The sequence below is a fragment of the Drosophila rhopaloa genome, unplaced genomic scaffold, assembly GCF_018152115.1.
Source record: "Drosophila rhopaloa isolate 14029-0021.01 unplaced genomic scaffold, ASM1815211v1 contig_163, whole genome shotgun sequence".
NCBI lineage: Eukaryota > Metazoa > Arthropoda > Insecta > Diptera > Drosophilidae > Drosophila > Drosophila rhopaloa.
In genome coordinates this window covers 6,723,322-6,739,228 of record NW_025335043.1, presented here as the reverse complement: position 1 = coordinate 6,739,228, position 15,907 = coordinate 6,723,322, and the positions used below count along the sequence as shown (strand labels likewise).

General features: G+C 39.1%; 3 protein-coding genes across 3 annotated transcripts; 2 read left to right on the top strand and 1 right to left on the bottom strand.

Annotated features, from left to right (window-relative positions):
• Window positions 1–562: 562 nt before the first annotated feature.
• LOC108051801 (transcription initiation factor TFIID subunit 5) lies at window positions 563–4,091 on the bottom strand. Its single transcript, XM_017134020.2, has 5 exons — window positions 3,868–4,091; window positions 3,397–3,814; window positions 3,287–3,347; window positions 3,066–3,227; window positions 563–3,013 (listed from the first exon to the last, which is right to left on the bottom strand). Exons 1-5 carry the CDS (start codon window positions 3,892–3,894, stop codon window positions 670–672), a joined length of 3,012 nt encoding a protein of 1,003 aa, XP_016989509.1. The 5' UTR covers window positions 3,895–4,091; the 3' UTR covers window positions 563–669.
• Window positions 4,092–11,087: 6,996 nt separating this feature from the next.
• Window positions 11,088–12,572, top strand: LOC108051798 (odorant receptor 67d). Its single transcript, XM_017134016.1, has 4 exons — window positions 11,088–11,413; window positions 11,619–12,056; window positions 12,112–12,301; window positions 12,354–12,572. The coding sequence occupies exons 1-4, from the start codon at window positions 11,088–11,090 to the stop codon at window positions 12,570–12,572; spliced, it is 1,173 nt and encodes a 390-aa protein (XP_016989505.1).
• Window positions 12,573–13,082: 510 nt separating this feature from the next.
• LOC108051797 (odorant receptor 67d-like) lies at window positions 13,083–15,576 on the top strand. The gene is made up of 4 exons (XM_017134015.1): window positions 13,083–13,396; window positions 14,232–14,723; window positions 15,122–15,311; window positions 15,364–15,576. Exons 1-4 carry the CDS (start codon window positions 13,083–13,085, stop codon window positions 15,574–15,576), a joined length of 1,209 nt encoding a protein of 402 aa, XP_016989504.1.
• The last annotated feature ends 331 nt before the right edge of the window (window positions 15,577–15,907 follow it).

Below are 15,907 nucleotides of genomic sequence, written 5' to 3'. Positions count from 1 at the left end.
ATATTGTCCTGTCGCTTATTTTTTTAGGGAGGGGGAGGGTTTTTTTTTGTGGATCCGCGACAGGACGAAGGACGAGGAAAGGACTCCGGACTGCGGTCGGCCGGGACCAATTCGAAACTCTCCTGCCAGCGCCGTGGGCGTTGGACGCAGTTAGTCGAGCGTGCCTGGCGGATTTTTTAATGCGTGCCTCTATAAATTTTGCACGCCTTTTGTAAATGTGAGGACCAAGGAGTAAACTCCTGCAGGGGAAGAGGATATTTCTTTATGGAGGAGTGAGTCGTGGGCAGTTGAACACGTGGCATGACCAGTTTTATTTTTTTTCAAACTGTCAAATTGTTACTGCACAATTCTCCTTCGCTCTGGGGGTTTGTCTCTGTTTACGAAAATTTTGTATTTTTGTCAAGCGAAATGTTTATCCCCAATATTGTTTCATAAATAACGTGTAACTACCCTGCACAGAAAAATAAATTCGTGGAATAAGTATTATTGAAAAGAAAAACAACAGTTTGTATTGTCAAAAAAAAAAATGATAACAGTTTTATTTTATAATAGTGCATAAAATGATATAAATGATAAAACATAGTTTATTTGAAGGTCTAAAACCTGATAAAGTTATTCATTTACCTCATTTTATAGTGACTAAACCGGAATTAGATAACACCTTTAAGATTATTTTTGTTTCTTTTTAGTTTCCTTCTCCACCTGTGAGGTATCCAAGTGTAAATTCTCCTTGAGATCACAGCAAGCCTTCCACTTCATCCCGTCCAGAAAATCCAGCCAACCGCCAAGTTGTTCATCTTGCTCCTGATTGGTATGATTAGTTTTGACATGCAGGACATTATTTGTTTGTTTCCTGGGAGAAACACAGAAGGCCAGAAGAAGATTCCGACGACTGAAGCGGATCATATAAAAAGGTGCCTCTTTGCTGCGATATGCGCTAATGAGCAAATCTTTTGCACTTGCTTCATTTGCCTCCGCCTGATTTTTCTTTTTCGAAGTTTTAGCCTTGTTCAAATAGTCCTTTAGCACCTTTTCCAAGTCCCAAATGGTCATTTGACAATCCTGTCCGCCCACCACCAATAGATTATTATCCAAGGCGATCTCCATGGTGTTGATAGCTGCCTTGTGATGGTCAAAAAATCGGATTAAAATCTCATTGGGAGTGTCCCAAATCATGATGAGATGGTCGTCTCCGCCAGAAACCAAGTAACGACCACAGATGGAGTAGGTCAAGGCGGTTATCCTGCTTTTGTGGCCACTGAAAAGACGCACCTGGACTCCCTTGACTAGATCCCACATCCTTACTGTACTATCCGCCGAGCCCGTGGCCAAGTAATGACGGTTTGGGTGGAATATGCACACCCCCAGCTCAGCCAAATGTCCTTGCAGGATTCGAGCGGACTTCCTGTTATCCTGCACCCAAACTCTGGCCGTACAATCATCCGAGGCGGTGGCAAAATAATAACCAGTTGGTGCAAACACCACAAAGCAAACGGGAGCCAAATGTCCTGGGAATATAACCACACAACTCCAGGATAAAAGGCACCACATGCGAACGCTAAAGTCCTCCGAACAACTGAGCAAAAAGCGATCCTCTGGATTGAAGGAGCACCCGTAAACTGGTCCCTGGTGTCCGTGAAGAGTGCGTCTGGAGTACTTCTTGGTGGGATCCAGCATTCCCTTGTCAATCCCTGCCATTCCGGTGTCGAGAACCTTTAGCCAATTGGCTGATTTCAGTTGAACCAACTTCGAGGGTTTCAGGGAAAAGATGTGTACTTTGGAGGATGCAGTTCCCAAAGCCAACATGCTGATGCTCTCCGAAAAGGAGGCACAAATCACCACCTCATCGCAGGGAGTAGCTGTATATAGATAAGTTGAGGGCAGGTTCTCCCGATCCAATCGCATTCGATGCTGTTCATCATTCTTTCTGTGCAACAAATCCATCCTCTTCGGATTTGGATTATACAGTCTATCGGCCGGCGGAATGTGAAGATTCTTGAGAGCCTGTGGTTCGTTCTTTCTGCGGCGACGTTTTTGCAGAAAAGGACGAGCGGTGAATTCCTTCTTATGCAAAGGTTCCGGGGCAGCCCAGTAAATGGGTTCCAAAAGAGGTTGTCCCAATGCCAAACGCTGCTGTGGCTTTTCCTCTGCACCATAACTTTGAATGTGAAAATGGGCCAGCAACTTTTCCTGCTGACCTCTGGGCCATTCCTCTGTGTAATATAGAAACTGACGATAGGCTTCCTCCGACATTTGAATCTCTAGTTTCTCATGACCAGCCAGCAATTTACGGGCCTTGTTTGGAACCTCTTCTGGTTTGCAAATGTCCCTAAGTTTCATCATTCTCGATACATACGAATCATCCAGGTGATCCTGATTTCGAACCAGAAACAATCTTGCCCTCTGCGTTTTATCACTGGCCATCATTTGAAGATAGGTCAAGGCCATCAAGGGGTATATCAATAGGAATATCTCGTATTTGCAATGACTGGGAGCCAAATGAACTAGTTTGGCCAGCTGCTTGACAGCCAGTTCGTATTCCACAAACACCGAATCCTCTTTAATGACCAACACACTAAAGTTTTCTCTGTCCTCCGGAAATAGGGTACTATCTTCGAAAAAATCTGAACCATCATGTGGCACTGCCTGATCTACGGTGGGTTCTTCCCCCTCGGAATCACTTCGATGCTCCTGTGAATCTTTACCTTTTTCGGGATTCTTCTGGTTTTCCTCTTCCTTTAAAATGGCCATGAGTTCTTCTTGGGGAATTTCACCTTTGTCAACGGGACGCACGGACATTTCCTCCCAGTAAGTAAATTTTTCCTTGCCTGATTCGATATCTAAGTCTTTGATAATATCCTCGTTGTCTTCATCGACTTCAGTTAAGTTTTGTTCGCTACTGAAGCTAAAAGTCGAGCTAATATCACTATCAGACAGATTGTCTTCCTCGCTCACAGGTTCAAAAATGGCTTTTTCGATTTTGCTGCCCATTTCATTTGTCTTTTCCATTTCACTGAGGTTTATATACATAAGAAAGGGAAATTTAATTATAATCACAAACTTACATTTTTTCCTGAATTATTTCAGGTAATGCTGGAGTCTGTACCATTTCAAATTGACTGGTTTCTTCATCATATATGGGCATCGATGGCATAGGACCACTAAAAACAGGCAGTGCAGCACATTCTTCTTCGTCTTTTTGCTTACAATCCTCAGAGCCAAAAGAACTAGATTAAAAAACCTTAAATTTAATTGATTCTTTAAATATTATAAATTTGTCTTAAACCTTTTATCCAATGTAAATTTACTAAGATCAGTTAGGTTTGTCAGCCATCCCGTGGGTGAGCCTAAAAGTAATCATGTTAAGTTTTTCTTATTTATTTATTAAAAACTTACCATCTGAGTTGGAATCATCCCAATCGCTGACATTATCTGATTCCGATGTAGTGGATTTTTCGCTTTTACTATCATCTGGACCATCTTCACCATCGGATTCTCCAATCTCGAGACCCATGTGCTCCTCAAATTCTTTCAAATACCATCTGTTCATCTTCGTCTGCTTAGATTGATTGGCTTTCGGTTCATCCGAAATTTTCATGAATTCCTTACGAATCTCATCTCTGGAATCATCGGAATCCGAAATGGAAATGGTGTCCACATTTTCATTGAGCGCTTTAAGAGCTCCCTGGATGTCGAATGCATCTTCCTCTGTGACTTCAGTGTGTGTGTCACCGAATATAGCTTTTAGTTCCCTTTCTAAATCAAAGCCATCATTTCCGTCGACTATATCTTGTTTTTGACCCGAATTCGGGTTCTAATAATGCATTTTTCTTTAGAAAAAGTCAAAAGTAACATCCCTCTACTCACTTTATTTTTCTTCTGATTCTTATTCATGGTTTTAGTTCCGACTTAATATTTGAACAAATTTTATCTGCTTTTCAGCACTAAGTGAAAATTTTTCTGGCCCTTTTTAAGTTTTCAATTTGACAGCTTCGAATCGTGTGACTGCATTTTTAATAGATATAAATACAGCCCATAAGATTGTTTATTTTTATAACAACATAGTATTTTTAATTAAAAGCCATTCAAACCCAAATAGTAGTCAAAGGTAATACAATGTGTTTGTTGAATAAAAACAGAAGCGTTTAACGTTACTATTAATACCGAAAAATCCCGTTTTTATATATTTTAATAACTTTTTTTTGACAGAGTGTGCACACACTTAAATTTTGCAATACAAAAAGGACTGCATGGCATTGCCAGCTCAACATTTGCGGTTGATTTTATGTTTTCGAATACTTTTTCTTTCCTGATTTTTCCATTTTTTCACAATTTTTTCACCGACATGACGCGACGACGACCGCTGATCTGAAACAAAATGCTGGCACAGCATCACATCACATGAGGGCGCTAGAATCCAGGGTGGCCTCGAAAGGAGAGGGGTGGTGGAGGGGCTGAAGGACTGGTCCGTAGGTAGAAAAAAATTAATTTTGCATACCCAATATTCAACGGATTTGCTGCTGCGGCGAGGCTTCCCATGCTACTGTCCGTTTATGGGAATCTCTTTTATTCGGTAATACCCTCTAAAAGGAGGTTATGATTTTGTGTATAAAGTTTAGCACAAATATTAGAATATAAAGAAAATAAACTAATTTAGTACCGTTCTGTATTTAAATATTCAAGATTTTAAGACAAAAAATTGTATATTATAGAGTCGGCAATAATATATAATTTTCAGAAATAAATTTATTAAGCGTTCAAATGTAAGCAATCTGAATAGCGAATTATTAACATAATTTTGTTTAAATTTTATTTATAAGTAAATATTAATCTTTATTCTTTCCTACACAAATATGAGTATTACTTTTTATTTAATATTCAAATCACAAGGAAATTTCTCGATTATAAGAAGTAATCTCTTACCCTTCAATAAAGTAAGAAAAAATAATCAAATATCTTGTGCTCCCTTTTTAAATATTAAGTTAAAGGTACTAGCTATTTTTAACATTTTATTATTTTTTATGATCTTCAAGGGCATTTTGCATTCGATTCCCACAGATGAACCTGTATCTTGGTTTACTTTTTTCCACAGCTCACTTGTTAGTGGAATTGTGCGAGTATGCTGGCGAACCAAGCCCGCGGATGCGTTTGGAATTCTTCTGTAGTTCGGGCAATATGTCGGGCCCGGCAACTCACTTTGCAGGGCACAAAAATAAAAGAAGACGGGAGTAAAAAATGAATATACAAAAACCAGGCGACAGGACAACCCGCAGCAGGAGCAGAAAATGTAGCTGCATATTGTTTTGTAATTTCCGTCATGATTTATGGCGCTCGGGGAAAACGCTTTAACTGCTTAAAGGCCGATCAAAATGACTAAAAATCTAGACATCCATGGATGGATATGTGTGTCAATAATCAAGGGCCACAGTTAGATGCGAACAATGGCAAACAAAGCCTCATTATGGGCGAAACAACAATTGCCAAATCACTTGATATGTAATGCTGGCCATAAATAAATCACACTGCAGCATAATCCATTGTAAAGTGTCGAAAAACTGCAATTGAAATGCAAATCAATGCAAATCGATACTTGAATCATCACCAGCCGCAGCAGAAACTTGAACATGAATGATTCATGCAACGCACGCGAACATTCAAATGCAAATCCCAGAATACCCGAATGCCAGAATGCGAAATGCAAAATGCAAAATGCAAAAATTATCCAAAAATGCAAATGTGCGAGTGCGAAAAACCCGCTGTGAGGGCAACAATCAAATCAAAATAAATGCACCACACAAATCCCAAACTGCAACAAAGCCAAAAATAAACACACAACAAACAATGCAGCACAACTGCTTGCGGATTTTCGCACTTCCGGTTAACTGTTGCTAATTTGATTAGGGAATTTTCCTAAAAGGGCGGGGTCTGCAAAAATAAAAAAGGGGGCGTGGCAAGCGAGAAGACCATAAACATTTTTAGCTGCTGATTTCGCTTTGGCCTGCCAACTTATGCAAATTATCTTGTGTGATTTATGCCCGGAATTTTCTCGCCTTCCACTGGAGCAGAAAACTTAGCTCCTTGGGGTGCGGCTGTAAATTGAATTTTACAACAAACCGTAGACGGTTGATGGGGTAAATTTCCTACTATTAAAGTAGATTTTTGTATTTTTAAAACTCTTATTAAACCTATTAATAAATAAGCGTAAAGTGAAATATGGTACATTTATAGAATATTTAAGAACCACTTGCTCAAACGTTTTATTTTTAATTTTGGTAATAAACAACGAAAAAGGGAGATACTTTGAAGTTCTGATTAGTTCGAATTACCCGTATAATTTTTATGATAATCAATAATTTATATTCAAATAAAGTGCACAATAAAGGTTAAACCTTTTGGTTCTTAGGAAATAAAGATTTATATGACTTACTGTAGTTAGAAAATAGTTTCACACGCGAAGCGATGATGCTGAGATTGCTCTTTTGAGGTCCTGTTATTTCTAAGCAGCCCAAGCTGTTTCTCATATTTAAATCTTTAAGGTATGCGCATATATATTCAATTCAATCATATCCTGTCATGTTGCCACCAGGAAACTGGTTCTTGTACCTTTCCTGTCTCGCATTGTTCGCCCCTGAACTTGTCCGTGTCGATTGTCATGCTAATTGAGGCAAAAAGGATTCCCAGGACTCAGAACTTAGGACACAGACCAGGTAGAAGCTGTTAAGAAACTTAGTTCCCTCGCAGACATTGCCGGGTAAAGTGCCTCGAAGGAAGGCAGTCGTTAAATAAACCATAAAACAAGCAGTCAGCCATGGAAAACAAATAAAGCCCACCCACAAAATAAGCTGTTGGTCGAATGAAAAAAAACAAGAAAATAAAAGAAAAAGGAAAATGTCTCCGGCTGCCAGGAAACCACAGGCATGACAAACATTAACACGGCCTCTGACGCAATTTAACACCAATTACAATATCCGTTACATCTAATTATTGTAAGCGGCCCACAAGGAAGCCACTGGGCAGCCGTCTTTTTCGACTAAATTAAAGAAAAACACCGCTGCCAGGACATGGGTGGTGGCGCCATTTGCGGTTGCCAGGACATTAACAATGGAAGCACTGGCCGGGGCAAAAAAGGAGCAGGCAGGAGCAGCGGCAAATGGCTGCCATAAAACAACAGAGAACAGAACCCATGAAATATGAGCAGGAAGCGCAAGGAAAACACAAATGTGGGTGGCTGGGGCGAGCATTTCTTAATTTCCAACAATTTACGCTGAAAGCTTTCAGCGCTCAAATGACGCACAGCCGTCTGTGCAGGACTCCAGTGTCCTGTTCCCGTCTCCCAACTGTTTTTCTGGCTCTGGCTCAGACTCTGGTTCTGTTTTGTGTTCTGTGTTTCTGGCCAAGGCGACGATGATGATCTAACGCCATTATTTCCCCGCCAAACGACAGGCAGTTGTTAATGGGGCTTACCACTTAAGCGCGACGGCATAAAATAAACACGCGGTCTGCAGCCGGCCTCTAAAGCTGCCACGCCCCCGTTCCCACCGCCCACCGACCAGTGCCCAACTGCGGATGTCCTGGCAAATTAATTAACATGACGCTCAGTCGCTGGCAGCATTTTTCACACTCAAAATTGAGTTCCTTGGAAAATTCTAAGGGAGAGTTAGGAAAAAGAAACCAAATTTAAACAAGAATAATTGAAAAACAGGTGTCTTTTTAAAAAACAAAAATTATTTAATAATTACTTGAAGCTCTGAATTATCAACTATCAAAACCAAAGGTTTTGTTTTATAAGTAAATAGTTAAAATTCAGTATATATAAAATATACAAAACATATTTAAAAATTTACAATGGTAGATATTGTTCCAACCAAAAAGATTGCTAAAGTGAAAACATTTGAAGAATTTTAAAAGAATCGAATGACTATTTCGACAAAGCTTTTGGTAAGTCAACAGAATTTTTTAAAAAATAATTATGATATTCAGCTTTATAAAGTATTTATTTCAGAACCTGTAAATCCTTAAAATAATATAGTGTCAAAACCTGAAATATGGTTATTCAGCTTAAAAAGTATTTTATTCAAACGCTGTAAGCACACTTTTCAAAAGCATATTCAAAATTCCTAAATTAAACCTTTTTTTTTGATTAAAGAAAACGTACTTGTATTATATGCCGAAATTAAGAAATACATTTTTCCTAGTGCAGCTTTTCGTTTTTTCCTTTTTCTCTTGTTGTTTTTGTCTTTCCTTGGTTTTTTCTTCGGCTTAATTGTGGACCATCGGCTTCAGTGCTTCAGGATGTCCAAACCCCCCAGAAAACATTGCGATTGGGGAGCTGCCCAGCGGCAGTTTAACAATTAAGAAACGTTTAAAGTTCGGTGAATTTGGGGCGCGGGTTTCCTTTGATTACAAGCCACGAGCAGCAGCAGCAGAAGGATCTTCTGAGGTGAGGCGAGTCCTTCGCAGGACTCAGGACATTCGACATACGCGGCACGTTGTCTGCATCCGTTTGACACCTTTTGTCGGGCCCAAAATGGCACAGGAAATGAGCTGGCCCGTACGTGACTTGTTTTCGTTGTTGCCAGTAAATTGGAAATGTAGAATATTCGGTTGCTCAGTCCCGATTGTTTGGCTGCCCGAAAGGATCACGGAGGGGGGGAATCCCCTTGCGATCCTGGGGGACACTCTTTAAGCTGACCCCAAGTCCGGCGGCTGTTTAACATTCCAAATTTGTGCACTCGCTCAATTTCCTTCCATTCCCCAGATGTAATTACCCAAAAAGGGCGGTCCGAAATCTTTCTGATTTGACACGAATTTCTCGGCTCGACTCCGGTCGGAATAATTAGTGTCCATTGAAGGGGGCGGCCGGGTGCTACGTGCCAAACAGAACGCCCTGCGGCAAGGACGAACGCTCCTTGGAGGACTGTCCCGGCATAATTGCAATTAAAATGTTCGCCGGGAAGTGCAAACACTTGGAGGCAATTGCCGTGCACAGAAATAATAACAGGCAGATTGCGCAAATTAAAATATAATTAGAGACAAACAAGGCGCCAAGTTGTGGGGCGATTAAATGGTATAAAGAAATGGCAGACATTGAAGAAAAATTAGTGTGTACATTTCGATAAAGTGAATAATAAAAAATGTAATTAAAGGAAACAAAAATATAAAATTTTAACAATTTAATTATAAATATTGAACAAAATATAGGGAAACAATTGATGTTTTGTTTTTAAAGACAGCCAATCAATATTGTACCCGTATTAACATGGTCTATTAAATTAAGAATCAGTTTAATGGTGGGCATTTTTATTTATTATTTTATTGTAATGTCTTTTATTCAACATTTGTTTTACTTATTTCTAACCAAAATAGTTTAATGTTTCGTTAAATTTAAATATACCCTAAGGTATGCCCACATAATTATCTTTAAAAATCTACCCCCTTTATTTCAGAAATCACAGTGTATGCAGTGGCGCCCACTGGTGTGCGGTGGCCGCGAAATGCTACGCACTTTCCACTGGAAGAAGTTTTTGTGTTCGGCTGGAAATTAGCGTGAGGCAGCCCACCTTTTATTTTTTTCCTTCGAGGGTTGAACGAGTAAGTGAGAGAGGGAGACACATAGAGTGAGAGAGAGGGAGAAAGAAAGTATAGGAGAGGGGAGTTCGAATACCTGGTACCTCCCAACTAACGAGCAAGTAATTTTGTGGGCCAACTGAGCTGCCTGACAGCGTCTTTAATGTTTCCTTGGCGACTTTAAGTCGCCGTTGTCTTGGCCTTTCTCCATATTAAGTATACGCCGAGATGGTGAGGTAGTGCGTGGGGGTGTGGTACTTTCGCTTTTTTTTGTTTTTGCAGGGGGTAGGCCTGTGAGGGTCGTTTTTTTTTGGCAGGCCACACCTTCCACGCTCGCAGGGGTGACTAAACAAGGAATATTTTTTTCGTTTTTCCTGCGTGCGCCGAGCGTTCGCTTTTACTTTTGTTTGCCCGGATTTTCGATCGAAAAAAAATATAGAATAAACGAAAAAAAATATATATAAATAAAATAAAAACGAAATGAGGAAGAACGAAATTTGTTTCGCTGCTGCTTTATGAAATGTCAAAACTTCAAAGCGAACTCAACTTAAATGCAAGAAAATGAGAAAATATTCACTTGAGTGCGTATGCGCTGGCGACGTTGGCCTCCGCATCCTGTTTTGCTGATTTGTGCCCATTGTCCTGTCGTCCTTGTTGTTGTTGTTATTGTTGTTGTTTGCGATGCTGCTGCTGTTTGAACTGTTGTTGATAGCCTTTATTAGTTGTTGGCCCAAAGCTTAGGCCCGGCGCTTAGCATTTGCCCCCACTTTCACTTCCTGTTCCGAAATTTCCACGTCAGGACTCGTGCGCTCAGCAAATAGATATAATTTTGTGCTGGCTCCAGTGCTCTCGTTATCCTCGTTTTCCATTCGAAGCTCACTTTTTTTCCGGCAGCAAATTTTATTAAAAAATTTTATATTAAATCAATTGCTTGGAGATTTTCTCCTTATATTGTGTTTTTCTAGTCGGGGTGTTAGATGTGCTCATGCATAAAGTTGGTTGGCTGGGAGATGGTGCTGGATTCATGGTGGACTGGATAAAGTTGGATACATTTTGGGATAAGTCGCTAAGGAGATACCCGAAGAAAAATTTGATTAAACTAATTTTATTTTTTAGCGATTACTTTATCACACTAACTTTATCACATTTTGCAAACTAGCAAATAAGTTTAAGTTTAATAGGAACAAGGGACTTGTTCAATTAAATAAATAATAAATATATATTTTTAATAACAAAAAAGAGCTTAAAGATTTTTTTAAATGGTGGTGATAATGTTTCTGGGTCATTAAAATTATAAAATATTTATATTACCTTAGGTATATCCTTAAAAGCACTATGTAAACACCGCTCTGTACCCCTCCCATCTTTTAATTACCCAGAATTGATTGTTTAGCTAAATGCCTTAATTAAATCGTCAATATTTTGACATTTACTGTCTGAAAAGCAAGAGTATAAAAGCGAGGTTTTCCTGCTGTTGGAAAACACATTTCCTACAAGATCGCTTTCAACTGGCAGCGGACATGGCAAAAATAGAGCCTGTGGAGCGCTACCGAAAAGTGATTCGTGTAATCCGTTTTTGCGTGGGATTCTGCGGAAATGACGTGGCTGATCCCAATTTCCGGATGTGGTGGCTCACCTACACTGTGATTGGAGCGATTGGCTTTTTCTTCGCCTGCACCGGTTACACCATTTACGTGGGCGTGGTCATCAATGGAGACCTCACTGTGATCCTTCAGGCATTGGCGATGGTGGGATCGGCGATCCAAGGACTTACCAAGCTCCTGGTCACCGCCAACAGCGCCGCTCAAATGAGAGAACTTCAGAATACTTTCGACGATATCTACCGGTAGGAAAGGAATATATTTCAGTTTTGAATTTTTTTTTGGTATGGTAAAACTTGGAAAAATGTATTCTTTTTTTGTTTTAAAGGGAGTATCTGTAAGCCAAGTATTTTTATATTTGACATTTCCAATTTTATAATTGTAGTTTGTTTTAAAACAATTTTTTGTATTTATATTTTATTTATACTTTTACCATTTTCGGCTTCCTAGGGAATATGGTGCGAAAGGTGGTGAATATGCCAAATGCTTGGAACGAAGAATTCGAACAACCTGGCAACTAATCATCGGCTTTATGTTCGTCTACATTATTCTTTTGGGTCTGATCATAAGCTTTCCGATTTTCTACTTGCTGGTTTTGCATAAAAAGGTTTTGGTTATGCAATTCTTGATGCCTATTCTTAATCATAACACCGATGGAGGTCACCTGGTGCTCACCGCAGTTCATGTGGCTTTAATTACTTTCGGTGGCTTCGGTAATTACGGTGGGGATATGTACCTTTTCCTATTCGTCACCCATGTCCCTTTGATAAAGGACATATTCAGTTTGAAGCTCAAGGATTTAAACGAGGTGATTGTCCAAGGAAATCAGTACCCAAAGGTAAGAGCAATGCTCTGTGATCTACTTACCTGGCATCAGCTTTATTCAAGGTAAGATTAAAAATACATTTTTCTAAGTTTTCTTTTAAGTTTTTCTGTTTTTCAGTATTTTGCAAACTACCAAAAGGATCTATAGCATCGTGTTGTTTGTGCAGCTTTCAACCACTTGTGTCAGTCTGTTGTGCACCATATCTTGCATATTTATAAAATCATGGCCCGCAGCTCCTCTCTACCTTTTATTCGCCGCTATAGTTCTCTACACCTTCTGCGGTCTTGGCACTTTGGTGGAGAATTCCGTAGGATAATCGGTTATTTTTAGAGAATATGAAATTTATAAATGCATTTCAGAACGAGGACTTTCTGACGGTAATCTACACGGATTGTCTGTGGTATGAGTTGCCCGTGAAGGAGGAGAAGCTAATTATCCTAATGATTGCCAAGGCTCAAAAGGAGGTTTGCCTCACCGCAGCCGATATGGCACCATTGTCAATGAACACAGCTCTCAAGTTGACCAAAGGAATTTATAGTTTCAGTATGATGCTAATGAACTACTTGGGAAAGGATTAACAAGGAATTTGCTTTAATGAGAAATATACATGACAGAGTATTGTACCACAAAAGCATGTTAATTTATTAGAACAGAACTATTCAAATAGTAAACATGCAAGTACACATTTATATAAAACAATAATGAAAAATAAATACTCAGAAACATATTCACTTTTATTTAATTTAGGGGTATTAAAATGCTATTTTGTTGACACTTGGTTGTCAATTATCTTATGACATTTTAAATATGAAAATTAAGCTTGGAAGCAAAAGAATCGATAAAGCAAAGGACAGAACCATATTGAATTAATATTTTATTTGTTTGACACTTGATTGACAACTTTCCTGGAACAATTTAAATATTACAAATAAGTGTGAAAGCAAAGGATTTAATGAAGCGAACGTCATTTCCAGGCCAATTAAGTTGACAATTATTTGTCACCTATAAAAGGTCCGCGGACGAGTCAAAAACCAGACACTTAGTTATTAGAAATCAAACCGATTTATGTGAATTCAAAAAGTCAGAGAATGATAACCCAAGTCGTTAAAAACGATACCAATGCAGAGGAAAGCGTTTTCAAGAAATTTCAGTCCATAACCAATGCGATTAGCTTTTGTGCAAGGTTTGTGGGAGCGGAGATCACCGATCCGGACTTCAAGATGTCCTGGTGGACCTACAATGTGATCTGCGTGTGCAGCATGTTCCTGCTCTGCACAGGATACACGGTGTATGTGGGCGTGGTCATCGACGGCGATTGGCTGGTCCTTGTGCAATCCGCCTGCCAGGGAGGAGCAGCGATCCAAGGGAGCGCCAAGCTCTTCTGCGTTCTAATGTACCGCAAGTAAAATAAATACAAACAAAAATTAAAACAAAATAAAATGAAATATTATAAATATATTATCATATTAAAAACAAACGATAGGTCTATCGTTCGTAGGACAAATCACATAGTCCAAGTTTAATAAATGTAAAACAGTAATTTTTAAATAGTTCAAAAAGTTTTTTCTTTATTTTTATTATACCCGTTACTCGTAGAGTAAAAGGGTATATTGTATTCGTGCAAAAGTATGTAACAGCTAGAAGGAAGTGTTTCCGACCCTATAAAGTATATATATTCTTGATCAGGATCACTAGCCGAGTCGATCTAGCCATGTCCGTCTGTCCGTCTGTCTGTCCGTCTGTCCGTCTGTCCGTCTGTCCGTCTGTCTGTCCGTATGAACGCTGAGATCTCGGAAACTATAAAAGCTAGAAGATTGGCATTTTGCATGTAGATTTTAGGAGTTCCTACGCAGCGCAAGTTTGTTTCAAAAAGGTGCCACGCCCCCTTTAACGCCCACAATCGCTTATATACGATTTTAAAAATTTAAATATTTCGGAAAAGTAAAAATGCAGTTTTATTGTGTTTATCAATACCTATCGAAATGTAGAAGAATTTTTTCAAATCGGACCATTCGTTAAGAAGTTATGCGTGATCAAAGTTTCTATCTCCATCTCCCTCGCACTCCCTTTACCTGAGTAACGGGTATCTGATAGTCGGGGCACCCGACTATAGCGTTCTCTCTTGTTTTTTTATAGAAACAAATGGTTTTAATGATTTTGGTCTTAGCTCGAAACTTTAACAATACATTTTTTATAAATATTAATAATTTTAATGTTATTAAATGTACAATCTATAGATACTTGCTGGAAGTGTGGGATTTTCTACATTTTACCTATGAGAGCTACGAAAACCAAGGCCCAAATTATAAAAAAGCTCTCCAGGATGCCTTGAAATTCTTGATAACCAGCGTAAAAGGATTTGGCTCAGTCCATCTCAGCGCCCATTTGGCCTGTATTATTTTCCCGGCAGCATATTATGCTCTATATTCCGAAAAGCTGATGGTTATGCAATTTCTGGTTCCGGGTCTCAACCCTAAAACGATTATGGGCTACTGGATCCTCACCGCCTTGCACACCACTTGCATTGTGTGTGGGTTTTTCGGAAACTTCGCTGCCGACATGTACATTTTCGTCTTCATTGCGAATGCGCCACTGGTAAAGAATATCCTTAAATGCAAGCTGGAGGACCTAGACGCCAAATTGGAGGCTTTAAATGGACAGAGGATCTTACGCGAAGATGTCCATGAAGATATGGTTGCCATCGTTAACTGGCACAAGAAGTATCTAAGGTAAATAAGTTTTTTAGCCATATAAGAAGTACAAAATGGCTATCAATATCTTAGTTTAAGATACTATAATTTTGTCAATGTCAAACAGAGAAAAGAAAGGCTATCAGGGATTTATTTCCATTAGGTTTATTTATGCCCCAGTGACTATAAATTAATAATTATTTTTATTGACATTAATTATTTAAAAGCATTAATCTTGTATGTATTTTTTGTTTTATTAAATATGTTTATGTATTATTAAATTGTCCATTCTATAGCATTGTATTATTAACATATTTAAAACGGATAGAATACCATTATTTTTGTGTGATAAAATTATTTTTAATAATTGCATTGAAATAAAAAATTAAGTGTACATTTAAGCAAATAATATTGGATTTAAAAACATTTTTTCCCAGACTTCTGGAGTGCTCGGAGCGTGTTTTCTTCCTAGTGATCTTTGTGGAGATGATTAGCTGCTGTATGAGCAACCTGTGCATCCTTTACTGCATTCTTATTGGGGTTTGGCCCTCGGGAAAGGTTTACCTAACATTCACGGTCGCCTCTTTTTTAATGTTCAGCGCCTTGGGAACTGTGGTGGATAGTTCGGTGGGTACCTGGGAAATCGCATCCCCATTTAATTGATTTATTTTCCACCCAGAATCAGGACTGCAGTGACATCATCTACACCTGTCGCTGGTACGATCTGCCACTTGCCGAACAGCGAGTCCTGCTCTTCATGCTCCGCAATTCGCAATCCACACCCGGACTTTCGGTGGGGAAAATGATGCCCCTCAATATGAACACCGCGGTGCAACTTTCTAAGGCCACCTACTCTGTTCTTATGCTGCTGATGAGCGGACGTGAGGAGTGAATTTGGGCGGGGTGAAAAGCTGATTAATTTTTGCTCTTTGTCTAATGAACTTACCGCAAAAGAATTTAATAAACAGACCCGCAATTTATGGGACCACAAAAAATTATGTCTGTCAGGCCATAGACCATGAAAAATAGTAAAAAAAAAAAAATAAAGGCGAAGGGAAAACCCTGGCGATGAAAATGAGGGAAAAGTATGAAAAAGCATCGCTGGTAAGTTGTAAAAATTGTCTTTTAATGCCGCGCAAATCCAGCAGATTGCCACGTAGTGCTAATAAAATAAAGTTATGTCCGGGCATAAAGAACAAAAAGCCCGCGCACCGCTAAAACGC